Consider the following 26,310-nt stretch of genomic DNA (forward strand, 5'->3'; position numbering starts at 1 on the left):
TTTTGTTTCTCTATACTATGTGACTAGAGTTCTCTCTCAAACACAATCTTGTAAAACCCAACATATTAAAGAAAATCTGTGTTCATTACGTTAATCTCATGACACTGATTTCACTCGCCCATAGAAAGAAACAAAACGATTGTCCCACTAAATTAATACCACTCAGTACTTTGTCAGTTAATAACGGCAAAGGATTTATGTGGCAGTTCATTCACAACTGGTCTCCAAGATATCTACTTTCCTTTTTGCCCCAAATATAAAACCTTTCAGCATGCATCCAAATTCTAATATTCCAAAATTCAAGAGCAAGTCTAAATTTACCTATGCAAACTGAAAAAGATGTTAAACCTCCTCAGTTTTAATAGTCCCCTATCAAAGAATGGTAACATGTTCGGTTTATTCTCAAGAATGCTTCCAATCCCTTTCCCTCTACATACCTAATGTTCAAGAGTTCCCTGCTATCTGGAGTATTGATTATCTAAGACTCTGCAGTTCCAGATTACATACGGAAGCAAGAGTTACAAATAAATGTACTCATTAATAAAATGACCACTGATAAAATGGGTTTCCCATCCCGACCACCCCTACTCTCAAATCAAAACGAGTATCTATGCGTGCTCATCATGCCTATTAATCTCTTGCTGGCTGTAAATTTGTAAACATCTGACAATACAATCCAAACACAATACAAATCGACTGCAAATTAAACTACATTAGCAAAATATGCATGACTTCATAAAGTTAATGAAAATGTGTTGTAAAACTGCTTGGAATCATATAAACAGTCTTGAACAAGTAAGAGTTACGTCAGTTAATAACTGAAAAAGAAAATCAACAAAGATAATACTAGATTCAAAAGAGCTTTTTTGAACATCATAGGATTAAGGAAGGTTCTCAGAAACTGAAGAAACTCGCAAACATTTTTGCAAAATTATAATGACTTTCATTATAATTACACTGCAAAAATGAAAAAATGATGGCCTTTGCCTTACATCCTGATTTCAGAACCCTGACACAGAAGCTACAACTCCCCTGTAAAAACCTGGCCCCAAATTAGACATAATTTAAAAGCCTATCTTCCATTTATTCACTATATGGAATAAAGGGGTAAAATAATAAAAGTATTCTACACATTTATTAAAAAGTCCTAAAAATAAAATTCACATTCTAAATTCTGGAAGGAGCATCAAATTCTTGATGTATGTACCAATTACTAACTGCACTGGCAACAGAGAGCTCAAAAGAACTGGAAAATCTATTTGCAAAAGAGAAAAGACTTTCCGAAAGTTAGAACAACACTATTATCATTTTGCTTTACAAGGAGGCAATAAAAGCCAAACTGATGAACTATATTGACCTATTCTCCTGTAGGCAATCTACAAAAAGTTTTCACCAAGGTGCTGAACAATTGACTCACTGCAGAGCTGGATTTCATCTCATCAATAGAACATGCACGCTTTCAATCGGGATTCTCTATAAAAGGCAACCTTTGTGATAAATGAACCACCAGAGAAGATTCTAATAAAACTTACCATTGTGTATTGCATTCAGCAACTCTGAGAAAGCTTTTAAGTAAGGAAAAAAGGACTTCAGGTTAAGATCATTCTCAAACACATAAAAGAAATACATAGGCACAGACTGAAAACAGTATAATAAAATCTCACTAAGTCCATCATGTATCATTACTTGAATCATTAAAACTGCAAGCTTAGCTCCATTTTTACATGGTATAAATTTCAAAATATTGTATTTCATTTGCCAATATATTACCTACTAAATTTAAGTAATATGTTAAATATATTGTTATAATGATGACATATTGCCTTAAAAACAAATACATATGTATAATCACTTTAAAGAAGATGTTTAGTAGTCTAACTATGTAATGTCTTTCTTGCTAAAAGCAAGTATATATAGGATGCAATTCTATATAGGTAAATCCACCTTTGGTCACACTCCACAGTATTCACTATAAAGTAAACCTCCTTTTATCATCTAACCCAATCAAACATTTTCATTTCCTAGACTTCAGTATAATAGTGTCAACATATGTAGAGGTCTAGCCAAGAAAGCCACTTAATGCCAATATACAAATATTGAGAAATTCTATTAACAATAAGATTAGTGGAAACCAAAATATTGAAAACATTACTTCATTGGGGAATGGAAGTCACAATTCTGCAATGGAAGCATCATATTAAAAGGTCAATAATAATTAAAATTTGGTCACAATTTGACTGTAATATGGATCCTAAAGACAGGACAAAGCAGCAAGATATCTTTGTAGGAGAAAGAAACCTATTCAAGTAAGAACCAACTGCATTTTGGAAAATTAAAATTTAAAGGTTCAGAGGTGGCATAATATACGAGAAAAAGCACTAGAGTAGGAGTCAAAAAGCCTGGGTTACCAACCCAGTTCGACAACTTACTAGTTGTTGGACAAGCTCCATCATGCCGATACTGCATGGAAATTTCTGTTGGGAGGGAGGAGAAAGGAAATCAGCAAAGAAGTTGCTAGCGGCTTAGGGTAGAAAAAGAAACAGGCCAGAAAAACAGGAGAATATTCACCTAAAAGTCTAGCTAAGAAGGGTAAACAGAACTGTGGTAACAGAAATCATAAGCCAGTAATCGGGACTTGCGGGGTAGGAGGACTAAAGGTAATGGAATTCTCATAAATCTTAACAGGATTGTGCAGGAATGTATGTGTGTGCAAAGAATGAGGAAAAGACATAGGGCTTAAAAATGAATCTGCATAACAAGTGTCAAAGAATAAATGGATTCACTAACGTACAGTTAGACAACTACAGTGATAAACTAACGTGTTTTATATAATTCATTAGATGAGAATGGTTTACCAAAAACATTTGAATGCTGTGGTCAATTAGAAATTACAATTTAAGTATGAAAATTATCTAGTTTCTATCTGAGGCGAAATCCATCATGACTTATATAACAGTATACAACTCACTAAACTCAACTCAGCTTACTTTCCTGTCCTTTTCATTTTTGATGATGATAATGAATGAATAAGCCATTATTCTTACTCTTTTATTTCACCCAAATGTGGAGAACAAGCAGAGAGGGACATGAGGCAATAAAACACTGCTAAGAGCAAAACCTTCTCAGAAAATGGGAAATACATTTCTGTATGACATTCTAAAAGAAAAAATGATTGATAAATCAGGACTAAGGCTGTGACTCAAAGGACTTGGCCTGCTAATCCTGGAAACAACTGGTATTCCCTGGCGGCTAACACTGTTGGCCAAATTTTTTTAAAGGAGGGATATCTAGTAATTCTCTGGGTCTTACTTAACCAAAAACACGACCTCTAGGAGCCATATGTACAACAGAGCCTTCCAGGCAACCATCATTCACACATCTACCCACATACGTAGCTCAGAAGTCGAGCCTAATCAGGGGCCCACTCTGAATACTTGAAATAAAAAGAAAGAAAGTAAGGTAGAGCAAGCCAGCACTCACTTTCAATCATCATAATGTTAAAAGAACTTCAGATTAGATACTGTTTAAAAAGTCAAACATTTAGACCAGTTTGGTGTAAGTCCTTTCCAGATGACACTGAAAATGAGACATGGTGGAAGAATTTGCCACCTTAATGCTTCATTAACAAATCCAATACAAGTGAGATTTAAAAAGAGAGTGAACGCTACTGAAGGGATGACATGGTACATTATAGAGACATGGGAGCTGTTTGGAATGGTACTGAAAAATAATCAAAGGACACTCATAACAGCTGAAGGATTTTCTCAATGGGGAAAAAAAATTGAATATGGCTATTCTAGCCTTTGATCTAGTACTTTTGTAGAAAGACAGCCATGGTACAGGGCCAACAAATTTTCAAAGCATCAAAGAACAAAACAAAATCAGGGAATTTTCTAAGAAAGAAAATTCCAAGGTATGCCCTCCTGGTCTTAACAGTATCCAATATCCTATACAATTTTCATTTATGACTCAAGAAAATCAATATATATAAAATCATGAACTTGAATCATTAAGGTAGTTTGAATTATGCTCAATAAATGTATCTATTCCTTGGTCTACAATATTTTATTACGTACTCTACTCCTGTGAGTTAATTGGATTAATATTTGTATCTTTATGATTCCCTTATTTGTCTATAAAATGAGTCTATTCCTAATTAAAATATTTACCAGGGAAAGACTTCTCAGTGTCATTTTACCAACCTAAGCAGATGTGACATAAATAGGGATATGTTTAACAAGAACCCTTTCATAGTTATATGGGCTCAAGTTAAGCTTTCATAACCTTCATATTTCAGTAGAAGCTAGGACAAATTTCTCTTGAAGTGATCTATTCATATTAATAAATCACCTCCATAAAATCTTAAATACTTTAAGACTAAGTACATAGGATCACAACCAAAGGAGTGCCTTTCCAGAATCTCCTTTTGTAATATTTACCAGCACTAAAGAGTTCCATCAATGAAAACATTTCCAGTATCTTAACTTAGAAAGGTATGGCAGCATTATATTAAAGAACTAGAGACTAAGATTTTAAAAAACAAGGAACCATATACTTTGAAAGGACACAGCACGCCCAAAGAAGTTAATGCGAAACCATCAACTCCTTATCATTTAATAAATACCAGATTTTACTCAGACAAAACAAGATGTTAATTTATGAAAAAAAATGTTACCTTTTACTTGAGTAAATCATAAACTCTCATAATGTGGTTTAGATAAATTGGAAAAAGGAAAAGGACAAATACAGCATGTCAACTCTCCCAATGCTATGCTACTAATTGTGAATGTTTCAACAGACTGGGTGCCTACTTGTTAAGAGCTCAAAAGAATATACGTAGGAAAGAATTCAATCAAAAGCTTAACATAATCTATAAGCCAAAACTTACAACCTTTAGTGGTCACTTAAAACAAACTAATTTTCCATTTTGTACAAGTCACTGGAAAACAGTAGGTCATTTATCAAGATGTACTTCAATTTATTATAATAAAAATCGTACAATCCAAACCCTCGATCAGACAAGGAATTTATGGGTATTTTCTGGGTTTCTATTCTGATTGGATCTGGGGCTCCTAGAATAAATATCTTGCTATGTACACTCTACCATAATTTGAACATGTCATGAGAGAATTTTGATTACTGTTAAACTGATAATTCTAACTAACAATTCTAAGAGAATCACACCATAAATACCTGATTCTACTTCTGATTTATATTCTAGTTATGGTAAAACAGGAGAAATAATAATAACAAAAACAATAGTAGCTGTCCTGCCTATTTCACAAGATCGTTCCAAGGATCATATGAGATAGTAATTAGAGTTCTTTAGAAACTATTAGGGGCTCGCAAATATAAGATATTACCATTACTATAAGCTGACAGAAGCACTATTTTTTATTCCATTAAAATTCTTTTGATAGTAAGCTGCCAGAACTAAGTTCAGGATGTTCATTCTAGGAGAAAGACCACTAGCCTATAAGTCTGATTTCTTCAGCTGGCATTCAACTCTCCATAAACTCATGCTGCTCTATTTAATCAACATTACCTCCAACTACCCACAAACACAAGCTTCTTGTTTCTACTAGGTTTATCCCTCAAATATACCTTTACTTTCTTTTCTGATAATATTGCTGACCTTTTTTTGCCCAATCCAAAGTACAACTCAAATTCCATCTTCTCCACAGTCTTTCCAACTTAATTATACATACTAAACTCACCTGTAATACTACAGGAAAAGCTTTACAAATAAAGAATTTCACTTGTGACATGGCTATAGCTGAGTACAAAATCACAAAGGACAGTACTAACCCCAGGATTTGTTCTCAGTGATTATTAATAGTATTCACTCATTGTTTAACAAGATGTCCAGCATTTGTTGTGTTCAAAGCTGGCAGTGAGCAGACAGCAGTGAACACAACAAACACAGCCCCCCTCCCTCACGGTGCTAGGATTATAGCATGTAGTATAGTCTAACACCACAGCCAACAGGGGTTTACAGAGGTCACCTTTATCATTACTAAATTATCAACCTGTCACTAAAGCAAATGAATCTTTTTAAAAGGGCATCATGGAAAACAGTTCTTGACAATGTAGTAAACAGTATACATTTTCTCCTTCCTGCTTATTTATATGGGGAGAAAGTTTCCCACTTTTACAATTACTAAATGATTTCTGAATCTAAAATTAGTCCAAAGGAAAAATTAACATTTTCATACTAGTAGGCGATACTACTGTTGTAAGTTTAAATATTGGCTCAAATTCTCTCATCAATACTGTTGCTTGAAGTATGACCGACATACTACTGTGGTTTTAGACCCTCATCAGCAAATATCCCCTGAATTTTATAATTAAATGTCTCTGGAATCAAGGAAAATGCCTAGCTCTGCCACTTAGAGCTGTGCGAATTCTGTTACTTTTTCTATATAATGAATAATGATACTTGATGCTCGTCAAGTCCTTCAGACAGTGTACAGCGCATACTAAGCTTCAACAGCAGTTGGCAATTCTTAACTTATGGTAAGAAGGTATAATTCTTAAATATTCATGGCATTTAGCCAGTTTCTTTTAGCTAAGAATAGACTTTTTAATACTATGTTTATCAGTAAGAGAGTGTTCTCATCTAGTGATACTTTATTAAAATATATGAAATTTGAGATAATGTATCTCAAATAGTTTTAAGTAACTAATCTCATTCCATAACTTTAACAAGACATGTACACTCTTCAAAGTGATTTCTAAACCTAAGTCTAAGAAAAAAAATGTTGGCAAGTCTAAATTTAAGTCATTTATTTTCATGAAGTAATAATATTTATGGAAATTTCTCCCTAAATTTGTTTACCTAATGATGAGGTAAAAGGGGATACAAATTCATATTTTTCTGCCACAGGTGTACCACAAACATTGTCCTCTGAAAATAATCATTGTGTAAAGAACACTGTTTCCCAAGCCTAAATTCTTCCTAACTCTACAACAGGTAGGAAAATCTTTTCAGGGATGTGAATTAATTTTTTAATCCCATTAATTTGAAGACGTGTGTATCAAATGGCATCCAAATGCAAATTCCAAAGTCAGCAATTTTCAGAGTATGCTTCTATGTATAGGAAATCAGTGAGGATCTCTTTTCTCAAAAGCAAATTTAGGCTTAATTTTCCCAGTAAGTCACTCATCTGATTACTGTGCCTCTTGCTAAAAATGAATATGAATTCAATTTTTTCTGAGTAAATTTCTCTAAATTTACTTTTTGTGACTAGGGGCTAAGGCTAATTGCTAAGCCCTTTTGGTCTCAAAGAAAACATATAAATAAAATGTATATTCAAGTGTGCAATATATTTAAGTCTTTTCAATGAACTTATTTCTCATTGCAATTTATTTATTTTTCCCCCTCTAAAACAGTGGTTCTCAATCAAGGGGCATTTTGGCACCCCCCGGGGACAGTTTCTGATTATCACCATGCTGGGGGGGGGGGGGGGCAGGGGTAGGGATCTTTGGGTGCTATTGGCATCTAGTGGGTAGGGGCTGGGGATCCTGATAAACATCCTACAATGCACAGAACAGCACTGAACAACCAAGAATCACCCCCACCAAAATGAAAATAGTACCAAGACTGAGAACTCTTGCTCTAAAACCATCCTTATGCTTCTAATGAAACAATCCTTCCAGAGTTTTCACTCATTTCTCAAAAAAATTTGCCAACCAGGTCCACCAGAGGCAGTGAAGCCGACTATGAGAAATAGAAAGAGAAAGAAATTCCTGGCTGTGTGATCTTGGGCAACTTACACTATGTGCGTACACCTCAGTTTTACCAGCTGTAAAATAGGGGCATTAACAGCCCTTACTTCATAAAACTGTTGTAAGGATTAAACAAGATAATATACACAAAGCATTTGTCAGGCCCTGGCATAAAAGAAATGGTAGTTATAGTTACTATTTTCACATCTGACCTTTACACATGTTCTTTTCTCCCTTAGAATGGTCTTTCTTGTTTACTTACTGAAATTAATATCTGCACAATTATAAAAACAATCCAAAATTCTATATTTATAAAATATACACATTCTTCATTTAAATTGTATTTATTATTTTCCCATACCATATCCTATCTATCCTCTCCACCAACTAACTGAACTGATAGAATCCATAATAGTTTATTTCAGCCAAAATCTCATCATTTCTCCAATGAGAAATCTAAAATCAAGAGGGATATTTAACAATCAACACTCACTTAAAATCATTTACCTTAAATTCAAGATGCTATTCAGAAGATAAATGTTGATATTTACCTAATATCTAAACTGTTAAGTTTCTGTCTAAAACTATGCATCTTAAAATTTTTAAAAAGTGAGAATTACGTTCATAACACAAAATGCAGGTTAAAGAAGCATCCCAATAGTGTGAATAGCATATATAAATTCATTCATACTATAATAAAGACAATGGAAAAAAATATATTAAACATACTTGAAGACAAAAAGAATAGAAATCATTTGAGATCTCCTAAAATAAAATGTGATTGTTAAAGTTCATAAATTTAAATCATTTATCACTGATTGAAAAATATCCCCGATAGAGTAATTCAAGTAGAATTTGTGTGAGGAATTATTGAGAAAATGAAGACTAGTTGAAGTTTAGAGAAGGAAAGCTCAAAAACAAATACCAATCAAAAACAGTGTTAAAAACTCTCACACCTTAAATGTGAATTCTGAGTTGGTTTTAAAAATACAGTGCAAGTGAAGCAAAAAGAAAATGGGGAATTCTAGGTATTTCATAAGAAATGAATGGCCAATAAACTTTTTAGCTTATATTTAGTTAAGTAGCATCAATTAGTGCAAAACATCTTTTCCAAACACCAAATTATCTTTCTAAGATCGTAACACATTTTTTTCATTAAGATAATTAAACGTCACTTAGTAACTCAAAGTATTATCAGAACAATAGTTTAAAATGAATTTAATTTGGGGGTAAAGGAAGAGTGGTGGTGGTGGAAGCAAGGGAGAAAAACAACGGGCAAATCCCTACCTGAACCAACTGGAGATGAGCCAACACTAAGACTTTGTAAACTTCCATTCCTGAGCAATGTAGGAGATTTCTGAAGACTAGAGCTTGTTACACTTCCTGCAGCTGATGCTACAGATGATGTTGGTGAAGCAGAAGAAACTGAGAGATGAGAAACATTCTCTTGATTTTTGTTTCCTTTGGGTCTACCAGGCCCATGCTTACTCTGTTTATTTCCTTTTCTTTTCTTTTCCTTTACAGTTTCTTCTTCTATGCCAGAAGTTTGAGCCCGCTTATATCCTGCTGTAGGAAGGCTGGAATTACCCAAATCTCCAGGTGAATTTTCAAAGCTTTTAGGCTGTGAAATAACAGCTGAGGTCGAAGGGAGACCAATTATGGAACTAAAACTATTTACCCCCCCTTCCTGGCTTCCAGACTCTCCTTTATGTACATCTTTGGTTGATGATGACTGTTGGGAATGAGTATAACTGTCATTACGTAGATCTGAGTCTGTAAAGCTCAAGAAATCCTGGGGAGACTGTACTGAACTTCCCGAAGATGATTTTACACTGCCTGGAGTTCCTGAAAAACTGCCTGTAGTGGGGAAAAAAAAAAAATGGGGTAGGAAAAGAAAAAATTGGATGCAAAAGTTCCCATGAGCAGTAGAAACCATACAATCATCAAAAAGAGAGGGTGGAAAAAAAACTAACTATAAAACTTAGGACATTAATATGTAACAAAGCTAGATTTTTTAAAAGGTTATTACTGAAATCAAGTTTATCTATAAAATTATCTTTAAAAAATACTTGTCCTTTTATAGTTATTAAATTGAATATTAAGTTGAATTGCAAGCTATTACTTGTACAATTACCAAGATATAAGTTGTGCTTTAACCTACCTTTTACCATGGCAGCATTCCTCAATTCTCCCCCCAAATACGTCGTACATGCCTGAGTAAGGACTGACGAACAGCAAAACCTCAATGAGACTTTCACAAGACTACAACTGGACTCTGAATGGCTAGGGGAACTTCCTCCTTTGCAATTATTGAAGACATGATTATAAATGCTCCCAACATACAATAAAACCCAAAACATGTTGTTTAGGTTAGAAGTTCTGAGTTTTAACTTCAAGATAACGTTGGTGAATGTTATTCTTCAGTTAAATCTACCCCCACCAAAACAGTGATTTGATGAAATAATAACGATCACATGGGAAACTAATCTATATACCTTACATTCCCCTAGTCCACTACCCACAGAGCTGCATAAAGAAACGACACCAGCCACTAACATTCTGCTATTGCTTTTATGAAAGTAAAATCATAGGAGAGGCACCTCTCATTAATCTCTTTCACAACTGCTTATTCTCTCCCCACTCTTTAGTTATAAAGAACATTAGTAGGTCACCAAGTTTTTACGAGATATAAGAACCTCAAGGTTCTTCTCTACCTGGTAGAAAAATAATATGGCTGGGATGAAATAACAGTTTGTTCCACTATCCCATTTCACCAACCCCTCTCTTCATGCTTGCTAAATGAAGTAACAAGTGTTTAGACTCAGTTGTGACCACATATCTATTACGTTTCATAAAACTAAACCATATCATATTTCAACTAATGTATTTAGAAACAAAAGCTCAAAATAGAGTGTTTTATTGGAGTGGAAAGGAAATTTCAAGCTAAGTCTTAAATTTTATTGCAGACCACATTCATAAGTGATAACACATAAATCCACCTAAATATTTACAAAGATACTTTTTCCTCACACACAAGAAAGAATTTGTTTTTAACTAAAGTCTCAAAGTTTCGATTTTTAAAGTTTAAGCTCTTCTGAAATGGCTTATTAAAAAAGAACACTAGTAGTTCCAAAGTTTAACACTGTCAAGAAATCATCTATTTTATTCATTTACAAAATTATTTGTACCTATGTGAGCATTTTCAGGCTATGTCTATATAGAAAAACATACATATTAAGAAGCCATTTACATTACATCAATCATTTAAGGATAACTGCAATTTGCCACTTAATTAGCAGCTATAAAGAAGTTCTTTATTATCCATTCTAATCTGTCACCATCTGTCTTTTTTCTACACATTTTTGTTTTTACAGCTGGTGTTAAAAACTCACTACAGTGTAGCAAATACTTTAAACATTTAGTATACACAATACTTTAAATGTACACTTTCTAAAATTCACATACTACCTGCAATGAAAAAAATAAAACCAATTATCTTAAATCTCCTACCTGCAAATTTTCAAACTTTTACAGAACACTATCTCAGATATGAAAACATGACACACTCCTACCAGGTCTTAGGCAGGAAAAGACTCTTCAATGCTGTGAAGTTTAAGAAAATGAGAGTTTTCCTTTCTAAATGGATTAGCACTTCAAAGATAGATTAAAAGCTGAAAAATGCAATTTTAACAGTAGAGAATGTCTTAATTAAAGAGATGACTGAATTCTGCTAATATCACATTTAAAATGTGAATGAAGTAACATTAAAAGTTAATTAAGGTTTTACTATTTATTTCCCAAACTGGCATAAAAACAAGTATACAGTAAACTTATTAAAATAAAACAGCAAATTTGGCATTTTATTTATTTTCTACTTGTCTAATGTTTTGTAATATAAGTCATAAAAAAACCCCAGGACTTGAAAATCTTGAAGCCCAAAGTAACTATTAGTTTAAAATATACGAATATACTTTTTAATGAGAAATCAGCAGACTAAGCAATCTCTCCACATATTCAAATTACATCCTAGTAGATTTTGGATACTATTTTTATTATCAGCAAAAGCTTGAACAGGGTAAAGAAAAGGCCAATTTTCCCCTCATTTACTCGGAGGGGCAAACGGGGTGGGGGAGGGGGAATAAGGCACTTGTACACTCACTAACATATTTATCGCCAACAGTTCTAATGATTATATTTCTCAAAATATTTACATTCATGTTAAAAATTACACAAAGTATAAGCCTAGAACATAGGGCTAATGTATTCTAAAGTTTAGCTGAGCTATTGTGTTCTGCATAAAACAGGGGTGCCACATAAAATATAGCATGCCTAGTTAATTTTGAATTTCAGTTAAACAACAAATTATTCTTTCAGTATAAATATGTCCCATGCTGGGGCTGGCCCCGTGGCCGAGTGGTTAAGTTCGCGCGCTCCGCTGCAGGCGGCCCAGTGTTTCGGCGGTTCGAATCCTGGGTGCGGACATGGCACTGCTCGTCAGACCACGCTGAGGCAGCGTCCCACATGCCACAACTAGAGGAACCCACAACGAAGAATACACAACTATGTACCGGGGGGCTTTGGAGAGAAAAAGGAAAAAATAAAATCTTTAAAAAAAAAAAAAAAAAAAAAAATGTCCCATGCAATTATTTGGGACACTGAAAAATAATTTGTTATTTAACTGAAATTAAAAATTAACTGGTCATCCTGTAAACATAACAGCCTTACCAAAAGATACACAGGTTGAGCAAACTTCTACTTTTAAACTTCAAGCTTTATAATAAATGAATTAATAGTCAACAACTGTTATTTACTGAAAACTATTTGAGATCCCCTGAAAACGACCCAGTACTTGTTTACTTACTAAAAATACACACCTTAACTGCTTTAGTGTTTGACTAGGAAAGGTAACTAAAAATAACTGAAGAAAAGAATGACTGTCCCCTAGAGCAGACAGGAAACTCCAGCTTCGACTGTTGTTCTCCCCAAACTCAAACTTTATTAACCTCAAACTTTACCTAAACAGTAAAATTACAGTTCGACTTCAGAAGCACATTTGTAACAAAAAGAAAGCAAAGGTCCCAGAAACATTTTAACAAGGAATACCAGTCTTTGAAGGAATCTCACTACAGCAACTAATCATAAAATAGCCTCCAACGATCCATTAGTTATAAGTAAAAAATAAATTCTTTAACTACCATTGATCATCATAAGAACAAGTATTTTAACTAAAACATCATAATTAATACCTTGCTGGAAAGGACTAGCTGCTGACACAGTCGGTCCTGGATTTCTTCCACCAGGCTTTCTTCCCCTTTGACCTGAGCTGTGAGCTGAAGATTTCTTCCCTTTGCCCTCTGACCCTCTAGCCTCTGAAACATCTTTTCCACTAGTTGTATGCGCAGAGACTTCCTGGAAATTTGCATTTGTAAATCGTGCTGCAGTATCTTCCAAGCGCTTCAATGATCCAGATATAGAGTTGCTGCTAGTGCTCGTATAAGTCTAACATTTTGATTTGAGAAAGGAAGTAAAAGGAAAAAGAACTAATTACATTTTGGCTACAGAAAAAAAAAAGATGGCACATTAATAATAAATAATTACTGGGCTTGTAAGACAAACATCTTAAAGTTTCAGGTATAAAAATAAGTCAGTCCACCTAAGAAAATCATATAAAAACTATTATTTTAGCATCTATTACAGATAGCTTTTTAAAAACTGTACATAATTTACAGTACAGTTGTTTGAGCATCCAATTGCAGCAGTTAGTAAACGCATGTATTAGTCATTTATTCAGTGACACACAGTAAGTAACACTGAAGGTACTTGTTTCTCAAGCAACATCATTTTCAACAAGAACATACTACTTCTTAGACATGAAATTAAAAGCAGCTTTAGTGTTCAGCACAGGGAGACAACAATTAGAGAGAAGTAAGGTGCTACAAATTCATTAGACTACATCCCTGAGATTATAAGGATCTAGCACAGGTCAGAGCAAGAATTTTTTAAATTCAGGTGAAGGTTGCTTTTCAAAACAGAAAGATAAAAATCTCTGAACCTGAAATCATTTCTTCAATGTATTAAGCCAAGAAAAGCTATATATTTTGCAGTTAAGATTTTTAGAAATTGAAAGTATTATTATACCCTGAAATTGATTCTCAATCACTTCCTTGATCTAGATATGTTAGGGGAAAAAGATAAAGATTTGTTCAAACAATTAGTTTCCTGTTTTTAATAATCATCTTAACACAAGGTGTGTGGCAAATAAGGGCACGTTAAATGATGGTGAAAATGTGTTACAGCAGATGCACACTAATCAACATACTTCCAGACGAAAGCTCTGTAAGGCACACAGGGCCAGGGAATTTTGTTGCCGTTGTTAAGATCACTAAGTGCCTGAAATATAACCAGCCCTAAACTTCTGCTGAGTAAATAAATGAATATTTTTCTAATACACCTATCTGAAATCTGATATAATACAAATTAAAACACCTGAAGACTGGGGCTGGCCCCATGGCCGAGTGTTAGGTTTTCGCGCTCCACTTAGGCGGCCCAGGGTTTTGTTGGTTCAGATCCTGGGCGCGGACATGGCACCACTCATCAAGCCATGCTGAGGTGTCATCCCACATGCCACAACTAGAGGGACCCACAACTAAAAAAAAAGTACACAACTATGTACCAGGGGGCTTTAAGGAGAAAAAGGAAAAATTTTTTTAAAAATCTTCAAAAAAAAAAAATTCCTTAAAAAAAACAACCTGAAGATACACAAACTGAAATTTCCCTCATATAACCACTACTCAATACAAACCATCAGATAAATCTGAAAAACAAGAAAGTGACGATAAAAACAGGTCTCAAGATGCTTGGCATCTGTAGCAAAATCAATGTTCAAAGAAAGGAATAACACTTCAAATGTTTCAAAAACCAAACCCTCTTTCCTGCTCTTTCCTGCTGCGTGCTCTCGTCCCTCTAGCGCTTCTCCCGCCCACATCATCTCACAGCCCCAACAGACTCTGTCATCAAACAAGAGACATATCTCATCAAAACAAATTAACCTAGTCTAACAAACTGGAATCCACAAATAAGAGCAAAGCTTTCAAAGTAAGTTTCAGGAAAAAACAAACTTCCATGTAACAAACAATCATATTTAAGCTGATTAAACTTCACAGATTACTTCAGAAACATGAACCTTTTGCATGGCGGGCAGGTCACTCTGGAAACTACTGAACTTCACTTTTCAAATAATTCTTTCCAATAACTTGAGCTGATCCTGAGGTTTTCCATCTCACTCACATCTGACCCTACTGTAAGTTTAGAAGTCATCTAAAGAAAACACGGTCGTGTTCTTCATGTACTTTGTCCACGTATCAAATAAGGAAAGGAGAGAAAAATAGGTGGAGTACCAAAAACAGAAATACACTATTTGCTTCCACATACCAATCTAAATTAAGATTGGTCAATTTTCCCAGTCATTTAATAGAATATCCTTGCTTTACCCCTCAAGTACAAATATGTCCATAAATCCAATGAAAACATGGCATTTGGGAAAAGAAGTATTACAAAGAAACGCAATGAATGAAAAGTAAATTTCAGTGACAAAAGGCACATTAAATAAAACCATAACATTTTATCTTTAAAAAACTTCGATACCATGTAAGTTTCAAAAGATACCACAGGTTCCTTAATAAGAAAAAGAAACTTTAGCTGAAGATTCTAACAGTTAAAAAAAAAATTTAAGTAACAAAAAGGATTAAAAAGCCTCTATAGGTTTTACTCGAAGTAAGACCTCTACTTTAACTTCATGTTTGTAAGTTAAGAGTATTTGTTCCATAATATGCTGTTTAAATAATATGGCACTGTGGAATTACATTACAAACATACAATCAACTCACAATTAAGAAGGTGGAGAAAGAAGTAAAAGGAGAGGGTAGTGGGGAAGCTGAGAGAGACACAATGAGTAGGCCTAACATCACAAATCTGTTGTTTCCCAGGTCAGTTTCACATCCTAACAACTCTCATAGTATGAGCATCTCACTGTTCTGAGAGCCCTTCTAGTGCTTAAAAATAGGTATTTTTCATGCAAATCAATCCATAAAATGTAAACTACTTCAATTTGTATTCTACTGAATGAAATAAAGTCTTTTTTTTCTTTTCCACTAGAACTAAAACGGGATATTTGGCCATATTGAGAGACTCTAAAGAAGTACATAAATACTTTGGTCTATAAGGTGATTTACAGGCAATGTAATGTATCTTTAAAAATAGACAATTAGAGGGGCTGGCCCCGTGGCTGAGTGGTTAAGTTTGCGCGCTCCGCTGCAGGCGGCCCAGTGTTTCGTTGGTTCGAATCCTGGGCGCGGACATGGCACTGCTCATCAAACCACGCTGAGGCAGCGTCCCACATGTGACAACTAGAAGGACCCACAACGAAGAATATACAACTATGTACCGGGGGGCTTTGGGGAGAAAAAAGGAAAAAATAAAATCTTAAAAAAAAAAAATAGACAATTAGAATACGTGTAATTTTTGTTTTGTAGCTAACTACAATTATTAGTCCTCAGATAAGATACCATGCCAATATACCTACTAAATAACATTAAGATCAAAAAGTATTTCTTACTTCAAACAAAAATTTTAAATAGAATCAGAATTAAACAATGACTCCATAATAAGTAAGCAAAGAAAGAGCAGTTATTATTATTTTTTTAAAGGTATGGTTGCCTTAGATTATTCTACAAAGCTGTGTAATCCATATTTGGGAGAACAAGGCAGAAGGAAGAGAAACAACCACTAGCTGTGCCTTCCACCAACATGATGAAACAAACTAATGCTGGCTAATTTTTTTTAAATTATGTACTATTCAAATGTCTCTTAAAAGCCACAAATTTCTCACTAGCCCAACTCTAAGAATGAAGCACAGAAAGACTAAAGACTTAAAAGTGGGGGCTGGGGGCGGGGATCAGTGAGCTGTGAGACAACATTAAGCAACCTAATTTACATGTTATTGGAGTATCCAAAGGAGAGTGGGAGGGCAAAAAAACGAAGAAATGAATTGAAAGAAATAATAGCAGAAAAATTAGAAAATTTGATGAAAACTATAAACCTACAGATCAACTAACCCCAAGCACAAGAAACAAGAAGAAAACTCCATGAATGCTCATCATAATCACACTGCTTATCACTAAAAACCAACAATAAAGAGAAAATGGTAAAAGCAGTCAGGGGGAGTCAAAAAAAAAAGGATGCCTTATGTGGTAAGAAAAAAAGATAAGGATGAAGATTTCTCATGGAAATAACAGAAGCTAGAAAACGGAATAGTAAAATCTTTAAAGTACTAAAAGAAAGAAACTATTAACCTAGAATCCTATAGTGAGCTAAAATATCTTTCAAAAGCAAAGGCAAAATAATTGCTTTTCAGATAGAAAAGCTGAAACAACTAATCACCAGCAGATCAACACTACAATAAATGTTACAGGTTGTCTTTTAGGCAGAAGGAAAACAAAAAAGGAAATGCGGATCTACACAGAGTAATTAAGAGCACCTGGAAACAGTTATTACATGGGTAAATATAAAAGACTTTTTAATTATTCAAATCTCTTTATAAGATAATTGATGATTTAGAGCAAAAAATAACAATTAATTGTGAAGTTTATAAAATATGTAAAAATTTTAAAATATGACAAAAATAGCACAAAAGCCAAAAAGGTAAGAACGTAAGTATATAATTTCAAAGTTCTTACATAATACGTGAAATGGTGTAATGTCACTTGAAGGCAGATTCTGACAAGTTAAAGAGGTGTACTATAACCCCTAAAGCAGCCAATAACATAATACAACAAAGAATTATCACTAACCAGCCAAAACGGAAACATAAAAAATATTCAGTAAGAAGGGGGGGGGATGAGAAATGATGAGCAAATAAAGAAGGATTAGTGAATGATAAGATTTAAATACAACCATATCAATAATCACATTATATTTAAATTACCTAAATACCCACACTGAAAGGCAGAGATTAAAACATTGAAAAAAGAAACTCAAGACTATCTGCTGCCTACAAGAAACCAATTTTAAATATAAAGACACAAAGATATTAAAAGTAAAGTATGGGGAAAAAACTATTAACCTAACACTAATCAAAAGAAAGCTAAATTCACAATATTAATACCACACAAAGTAGATTTCAGAATAAGGAATATTACCAGGATAAAGAAGTCTATTCATCAAGAGAATATTAAAAATCTTAAATGTTTCTGCACCTAATAAGAAACCTTCAAAATAAATGGAGCAAAAACTGACAGAATAGAGAAAATGGAGAAACAGCAAAATCCATAATTACAGTAAGAGAGGTCCACATCCTCTTCTCAATAATTGAACAAGTAGACCAAAAAATCAGTAAGGATATAGAAAACAAACAATATAAATCAACTGACCAACTGACATTTATAGAAAACCACTATACAATAAAAGCAGAAAGAATACACGTTCTTTTTAAAGACATACAGAACATTAAACAAGACAATCCTTGTTCTGTGTCATTTTAAAAAGTCTCAAAAATTTAAAATGAATTATATAACACAAAGACATTAAGTTAGAAATCAGTAACAAGAAGATGTGTGAAAAGTTCTCAAAAGTTTCAAAAGTAAATAACACATTTCTAAGTAACCCATGGGTCAAAGTAGAAATCAAAAGGAAACCATGGAGGAGATCTCGTCAAGATGGCGCTGTGAGCAGATGTTGAACTCGCCTCCTCCCACGAACACAACCAGGTTACAACAATTTTGGGAAGAATCACCCTGGAGTGAAAACTGAAAACTGGATAAAAAGAACCCCCACGACAAGAGTCAGTCCTGACGAAAGCAGAAGAGGCAGTAACTCCGGCAGGAGAGGAAAAAAGCCACCTTTGGGAGCAGTGGAGCTTCTCAGCTGGCCAGGGGGAGCCACCCTAAGGTGCGCAGCCCTCCCTGGAGGAGTGAGGTCCGGAGTGGGGGCAATACTGCTATAACCATCCTTTGGACTCAGCCCAACTGAGAGGGGGGTCTTAACTGTCTAGCTTTGCTGGCTATTATCTGCAGCAAGGACACCCCAGAAAAGCTATCGGCCGAAAGCCAAAAAGATCCAGGTCTTAAGGGCCCACGCACAAACTCACTCATTGCAGCAACCTAAAATCACCAGAGAGAAGGCTGACTGTCCTTTGGTGAAACAAGACTCACCTGGTGGGCTCTGGGGGCATCCTGGTGAAAGGAGGATCCTCTCCAGAGACTGAGACATTGGTGGGGGCCGTTGTTCTGAGATGGTGCAGGCGTGCTGATACGGACACCAGTGGGGGCCATTGAGGTGCATCCCTTGGGCTGTTAGCCCAGGGGTCTGCCACATCCACTAGAGCACAGATTTCATCCAGTTCAGCCAGGGCAGGCAATCCTCCCTAGGGACTGGCCCCACCTAACAGCAAGCCCTCAGGCTACTTTTCAGCCTGCACTGACTGAGTGCCTTGATCCTCTACAGGCAGGCAAGGGTGTCTGCCTCTGTGGGGCAGGGCTTGTGTGAGGACCAGGTGAACTGTGGGGGGCACTGGGGCAGAGGTGGGGGCCTCTGCAGTGTGGCACTGCGGCACGCTCCAGGGGGTTGAGAAGTGTGCACGGACCAGGACTGTGTTGACAGTATATGTGGTCCAGTGGGGGGTGAGGCTTATCAGCGGCAGAAGACTTGTGCTTCACAAATAGCCATAGAAAGGATCAGCCCCACCTTCCAAAGCCTGAAACAACTGAGTGCCTCCATGCCAAGGGCTAGCCCCACTCAGCTGCACTCCTAAGAGAACTGACAACAGGCTTGTTGGCCTCAGGCCTATCACAACTGTACACCCTGAGCCTAGCAACCAGCTACACTGGGTACCAACCCAATTAAGAGGACAATTGCAATAAGAGTGTGCTGATAGACTTTGTAGCCAACAGTGCTGAGGCCCCTCCAAACTGGATTTACAAACAGCTGGCCAGGGAAGGAAAGATCAGACTCCCTGGGTACCTGCAGTGGGAGCAACCCTGCCACAGCAGAGGAACACAAGTAGCCCACAAAGGGGTCACTCCTGGTTCTTATGGTCTGGTGACGAGAGGGAAGCACACTCCTGGGCCTCATAAGGCATCTCATACATAAGGCCACTTCTCCAAGATCAGGAGACATAGCCGACTCACCTAGTACAAAGAAAATAGCACAGAGAAAGAGGCATAATGAGGAGGCAAAGGAATACTTTCCAAGCAAGGGAACACTACAAAACATCAGAAAAAGAACTAAATGAAACAGAAACTAGTGAACTCCTTGACAAAGAATTCAAACAAAATATAATGAGGATGCTCACAGATATGTAGAGAAGAATGGATGAACACAGTGAGCACATCAGCAAAGAACTGGAAGATAGAAAAAAGAAACAATCAGAAATGAAGAATACAATACTGGAAATGAGAAATTCACTATAGGGACTCAATAGCAGAGTAGAAGAAGCAGAAGAACGGATCAGCGAGCTAGACGAAAGATTAGAGGAAATCACCCAAGCAGAACAGAAAAGAGAAAAAAGAATTAGACAGAATGAGAACAGTGTAAGGGAACTCTGGGACAATATCAAGCATGCTAACATTCAGATTATAGGGGTCCCAGAAGGAGAAGAAAGAGACAAAGGGGCAGAAAATTTATTTGTCGAAATAACAGAGGAAAATTTTCCTCACCTGAGGAAGGAAACAGACATCCAAGTTCAGGAAGCACAGAGAGCTCCAAACAAGAGAAGCCCAAAGAGGCCCACACCAAGACATATTATAATCAAAATGCCTAAAATTAAAGACAAAGAGAGAATCCTAAAAGCAGCAAGAGAAAGGCCACAAGTGACTTATAAAGGGAAGCCCATCAGGCTGTCAGCGGACTTCTCAGTTGAGACCCTACAGGTGAGAAGAGAATGGCATGACATATTTGAAGTGCTAAAAGGAAAAAACCTACAACCAAGAATACTCTATGCATCAAGGCTGTCATTCAGAATGGAAGGAGAGATAAAGAGCTTCCCAGACAAGCAAAAATTAAAGGAGTTTATCACCAAGAAACCAGTTCTACAAGAAATGCTGAAGGGACTTATTTAAGTGGGAAAGCAATGACCACAAATAGAAGAAAAAAAATTATCAAAAAAACCCAAAACAACAACAAGAAAAAACAGGCAATAAAATCACTTGTAAGGTAAAAGTATAGTAAAGGCAGCAGATCAACTACTTGTGAAGATAATATGAAGGTTAAAACACAAATGTACTAAAATTACCTATTTCAATGATAAGAGGGTAATGGATAGACACACACTAAACAAAAGACTATATATGATGTGAAAAACATATAATGTGGGAGGAGGGGAGTGAAAAAGTAGAGCTTTCAGAAAGAGGTAAAGCTCAAGAGTCTATCTACTCAATATAGACTGTTATATGCATAGTATATTAAATAATATCCTCATGGTAACCACAAACTAGAAACCTATAACAAGCAGGAAAAAAAGTAAGACAAAAGAAATCAAACATATTACTAAAGATAGCCATCAGACCACAAGGGAAGAGAGCAAGAGAAAAAGAAAGTAACTGAGAAGAACTACTAAAACACCCCAAAAAAAGAAAAAGTGACAAAATGGCAATAAATACATATTTATCAAGAGCTACTTTAAATGTCAATGGACTACATGCTCCAATCAAATGCCATAGGGTGGCCAACTGGATAAAAAAACAAGATCCATGTATATGCTGCATACAAGAGACACACTTCAGACCTACAGACACTCACAAACTGAAAGCGAAAGGATGGAAAAAGATATTCCATGCAAATGGCAAAGAAAAGAAAGCGGGGGTAGCAATACTTGTATCAGACAAAATAGACTTTAAATCAAAAACTGTAATAAGAGACAAAGACGGGCACTACATTATGATAAAGAGAACAATCCAACAAGAAAACATAACACTTGTAAATATCTATGCACCCAACATAGGAGCACCTAAATATATGAAGCAATTATTAACAGACATAAGAGGAGAAATAGACAGTAACACAATAATAGTAGGGGACTTTAACACTCCACTTACACCAATGGATAGATCATCCAAACAGAAGATCAATAAGGAAACACTCGCCTTAAAGGACACATTAGACCAGATGGACTTCGTAGATATATACAGAACATTCCATCTAAAAACCACAGAATATACATTCTTTTCAAATGCCCATGGAACATTCTCCAGGATTGATCACATATTAGGCCACAAAACAAGTCTCAATAAATTTAAGAAGATCAAAATAATACCATGCATCTTTTCTGACCACAAAGGTATGAAACTGGAAATCAACTACAGAAAGAAAACCAGGAAAGCCACAAAAATGCGGAGATTGAACAAAATGCTACTGAACAATGATAGGGTCAATGAAGAAATCAAAGAAGAAATAAAAAAATTCCTGGAGACAAATGAAAATGAAAACACGACATGCCAAACTCTGTGGGATACAGCAAAAGCAGTTCTACGAGGGAAGTTTATAGCAATTCAGGCCTACCTCAACAAAGAAGAAAAATCCCAAATAGACAATCTAAAAGCGCACCTAAAGGTACTGGAAAAAGAAGAACAAACAAAGCCCAAAATAGCAGAAGGAAGGAAATAATAAAAATCAGAGCAGAAATAAAAGACTCAGAGACTAAAAAAAAAATAGAAAAAAATTAATGAAACCAAGAGCTGGTTCTTCGAAAAGATAAACAAAATTGACAAACCCTTAGCTAGACTCACCTAGAAAAAAAGAGAGAAGGCTCAAATAAATAAAATCAGAAATGAAAGAGGAGAGATTACAACGGACACCTCAGAAATACAAAAGATAATAACAGAATACTATGAAAAGCCATATGCCAACAAATTGGATAATCTAGAAGAAATGGATAAATTCTTAGAAACATACAACCTTCCAAAATTGGATCAAGAAGATGTAGAAAATTTGAATAGACCGATCACCAGTAAGGAGATCGAAACAGCAATTAAAAACCTCCCAAAAAATAAAAGTCCAGGACCAGATGGCTTCCCTGGTGAATTCTACCAAACATTCAAAGAAGACTTAATACCTATCCTTCTCAAACTCTTCCAAAAAACTGAAGAGGAGGGGAGGCTTCCTAACTCCGTCTACGAAGCAAATATCCTGATACCAAGACCAGACAAGGACAACACAAAAAAAGAAAATTACAGGCCAATATCACTGATGAACATTGATGCAAAAATCCTCAAAAAAATACTAGCAAATCGAATACAACAATACATTAAAAAGATCATACATCATGATCAAGTGGGTTTCATTCCAGGGATGCAGGGATGATTCAACATCCGCAAATCTATCAACGTGATACACCACATTAACAAAATGAAGAATAAAAATCACATGATCATCTCAATAGATGCAGAGAAAGCATATGACAAGACACAGCATCCATTTATGATAAAAACTCTAAATAAAATGGGTATAGAAGGAAAATACCTCAACATAATAAAGGCAATATATGACAAACCCACAGCAAATATCATTCTCAATGGAGAAAAACTGAAAGCTATCCCTCTAAGAACAGGAACCAGAAAAGGATGCCCACTGTCACCACTCTTATTTAACATAGTATTGGAAGTCCTAGCCAGAGTAATCAGGCAAGAAAAAGAAATAAAAGGGATCCACATTGGAAAAGAAGAAGTGAAACTGTCACTCTTTGCAGATGACGTGATTTCATATCTAGAAAACCCTAAAGAGTCCACTAAAAAACTTTTAGAAATAATAAAGGAATACAGTCAAGTTGCGGGATACAAAATCAATGTACAAAAATCGGTTGCATTTCTATACACTAACAACGAAGTAACAGAAAGAGAAATTAAGAATATAATCCCATTTACAATTGCAACAAAAAGAATAAAATACCTAGGAATAAACTTAACGAAAGACGTGAAAGATCTGTACACCGAAAACTATAAAACATTGTTGAAAGAAATCGAAGAAGACACAAAGACATGGAAAGATATTCCGTGCTCTTGGATTGGAAGAATTAACATTGTTAAAATGTCCATACTTCCTAAAGCAATCTACAGATTCAACGCAATTCCTATCAAAGTTCCAACAACACTTTTTACAGAAATAGGACAAAGAATCCTAAAATTTCTATGGAACAACAAAAGACCCCAAATAGCCAAAGGATTCCTGAGGAAAAAGAACAAACCTGGAGGTATCACACTCCCCGATTTCAAATTATGCTACAAAGCCATAGTAACCAAAACAGCATGGTACTGGCACAAAAACAGACACAGATCAATGGAACAAAATTGAGAGCCCAGAAGTAAACCCACACGTTTATGGACAGCTAATATTCGACAAGGGAGCCAAGACAATACGACGGAGAAAGGAGAGTCTCTTCAATAAATGGTGTTGGGAAAACTGGACAGCCACATGCAAAAGAATGAAAGTAGACCATTCCCTTACACCATGCACAGAAATCAACTCAAAATGGATTAAAGACTTGAACGTAAGACCTGAAATTATGAGACTTTTAGAAGAAACATAGGCAGTAAGCTCTATGACATTGGTCTGAGCAGCATATTTTCAAGTCCCATGTCTGACCAGGCAAGGGAAACAAAAGAAAAAATGAACAAATGGGACTACATCAAACTAAAAAGTTTCTGCACAGCAAAGGAAACCATCAACAAAACGAAAAGACAACCTAACAATTGGGAGAAGATATTTGCAAACCACATGTCAGATAAGGGGTTAATATCCAAAATATACAAAGAACTCATACAGCTCAATAACAAAAAAACCAACAATCCAATTAGAAAATGGGCAAAATTTCTGAACAGAAATTTCTCCAAAGAAGATATACAGATGGCCAACAGGCATATGAAAAGATGCTCAACATCATTAGCTATCAGGGAAACGCAAATCAAAACTACAATGAGGTATCACCTCACGCTGGTCAGAATGGCTATAATTAACAAGACAGGAAACAACAAATGTTAGAGAGGGTGTGGAGAGAAGGGAACCCTTGTTCACTGCTGGTGGCAGTGCAAACTGGTGCAGCCACTATGGAAAGCAGTTTGGAGTATCCTCAGAAAATTAAGGATAGATCTACCATATGATCCAGCTATTCCACTGCTGGGTATTTATCCAAAGAACCTGAAAACACAAAGGCATAAAGATACTTGCACCCCATGTTCATTGCGGCATTATACACAACAGCCAAGACTTGCAAGCAACCTAAGTGCCCAAGAAGGGACAAATGGATAAAGAAGATGTGGTATTTATACACGATGGACTACTACTCCGCCATAAGAAATGACGAAATCCAGCCATTTGTGACAACATGGATGGACCTTGAGGGTATTATGCTGAGTGAAATAAGCCAGAGGGAGAAAATCAAATACCATATGATCTCACTCATAAGCAGAAGATAAAAGACAACAACAACAACAAAAAAACCAAACACATAGCATTGGAGATTGGACTAGTGGTTACCATTGGGGAAGGGGGGAGGGCAAAAGGGGTGATTAGGGTCACATGTGAGGGGATGCACTATAATTAGTGTTCGGGTCGTGAACATGATGTAATGTATCCAGAATTTGAAATATGATGTACATCCAAAAAAAATAAAAATTAAAAAAAAAAGAAATCAAAAAAAAAAGAAAAAGGAAACCATGAAGTATTTGTTCAACTAAATAAAAATGAAAATACAACATATCAAAATGTGTAAGTGGTGCGTAGAACAAAGTTTGTAACATTAAATGCCTACATTAGCACTTCTGGATTGTGGTAGGGCACAGAAAAAACTTAGAAGTCTTCATTCCACCCTAACAAGTCAAAGGCTGAACAAACTGAAAAATCAATAACTATTCCTAGATTCAGCACAGAAGTGAGATCACAGTGCAAACCACTGCCCCCAAAATTAGAAAGACAGATGGACAGATACAGAGAATACAAGGTACCCAAGCAAAACTCTCCATGGGAACCAGTATCAGAGTAGGAAACCTCAAGTGTAATTGACAAATTGCTGAAGGCTCAGTGTGGACAAGCCTGAGAGAGAAAAACTCCAGAGGACCCAGGCATAAAGGAGCCCTCAAACTTTTTTGAGTTTTACCTCCAGGAGCTTTGTACAAGGTCTTCACAGTGAGTATCAGAAGAAAAACTAGACTCAGCCTTCTGGCAGGGGTGGGGGAGGGAACAATTCTGAAATATGCCAAGGTATTCCGTTCTTTTTAAGACCCGACCTCAGGAGAAACTATTTTACCAGAGCATAACTTGCCGGGGTTATACCAGAGCCTAAAGTACCGTGGGGATGGGAAATAAACCAACTCCCACCCCAGGACCATGCTGTCCCACCAAAGAGGGTAGGAGGAGGGTGGTGAGAATCACATGTGAAGTCTGCAGTACAGGGCCACAGACTACACAAAAGAGTGAGGACTAATCATAGGACTACAGAATGCTTCCCTTCCCCCCATGCCTCACTGCCACGTTACTAAAGGCCTAGTTACCACAGTTCCTTTTATCCAGTACATCATATCTGCCTTTCAACAAAAAATT

General features: G+C 35.9%; 1 protein-coding gene across 29 annotated transcripts in view; it reads right to left on the reverse strand.

Annotated features, from left to right (window-relative positions):
* Nucleotides 1–26,310, reverse strand: part of MLLT10 (MLLT10 histone lysine methyltransferase DOT1L cofactor) — a 256,466-nt gene that overhangs the window by 59,107 nt on the left and 171,049 nt on the right. For 13 of the 29 annotated variants that reach the window (XR_011535069.1, XR_011535067.1, XM_070601374.1 and 10 more), the window contains 4 exons: nucleotides 12,975–13,227; nucleotides 9,016–9,585; nucleotides 2,430–2,474; nucleotides 1,533–1,565 (listed from right to left, as the gene is read on the reverse strand). Coding sequence is in view for 25 of the 29 variants with exons in the window: in XM_070601374.1 (XP_070457475.1) it covers nucleotides 1,533–1,565; nucleotides 2,430–2,474; nucleotides 9,016–9,585; nucleotides 12,975–13,227 (901 nt within the window). In the remaining 4 variants the exon portion in view is untranslated. The remainder of the gene's footprint in view (nucleotides 1–1,532; nucleotides 1,566–2,429; nucleotides 2,475–9,015; nucleotides 9,586–12,974; nucleotides 13,228–26,310) is intronic. The other 16 variants (XR_011535070.1, XM_070601382.1, XM_070601386.1 and 13 more) reach the window with 4 other exon arrangements.

This window comes from Equus przewalskii, chromosome 30 (genome assembly GCF_037783145.1).
Source record: "Equus przewalskii isolate Varuska chromosome 30, EquPr2, whole genome shotgun sequence".
In the NCBI taxonomy this organism is placed as follows: Eukaryota; Metazoa; Chordata; class Mammalia; order Perissodactyla; family Equidae; genus Equus; species Equus przewalskii.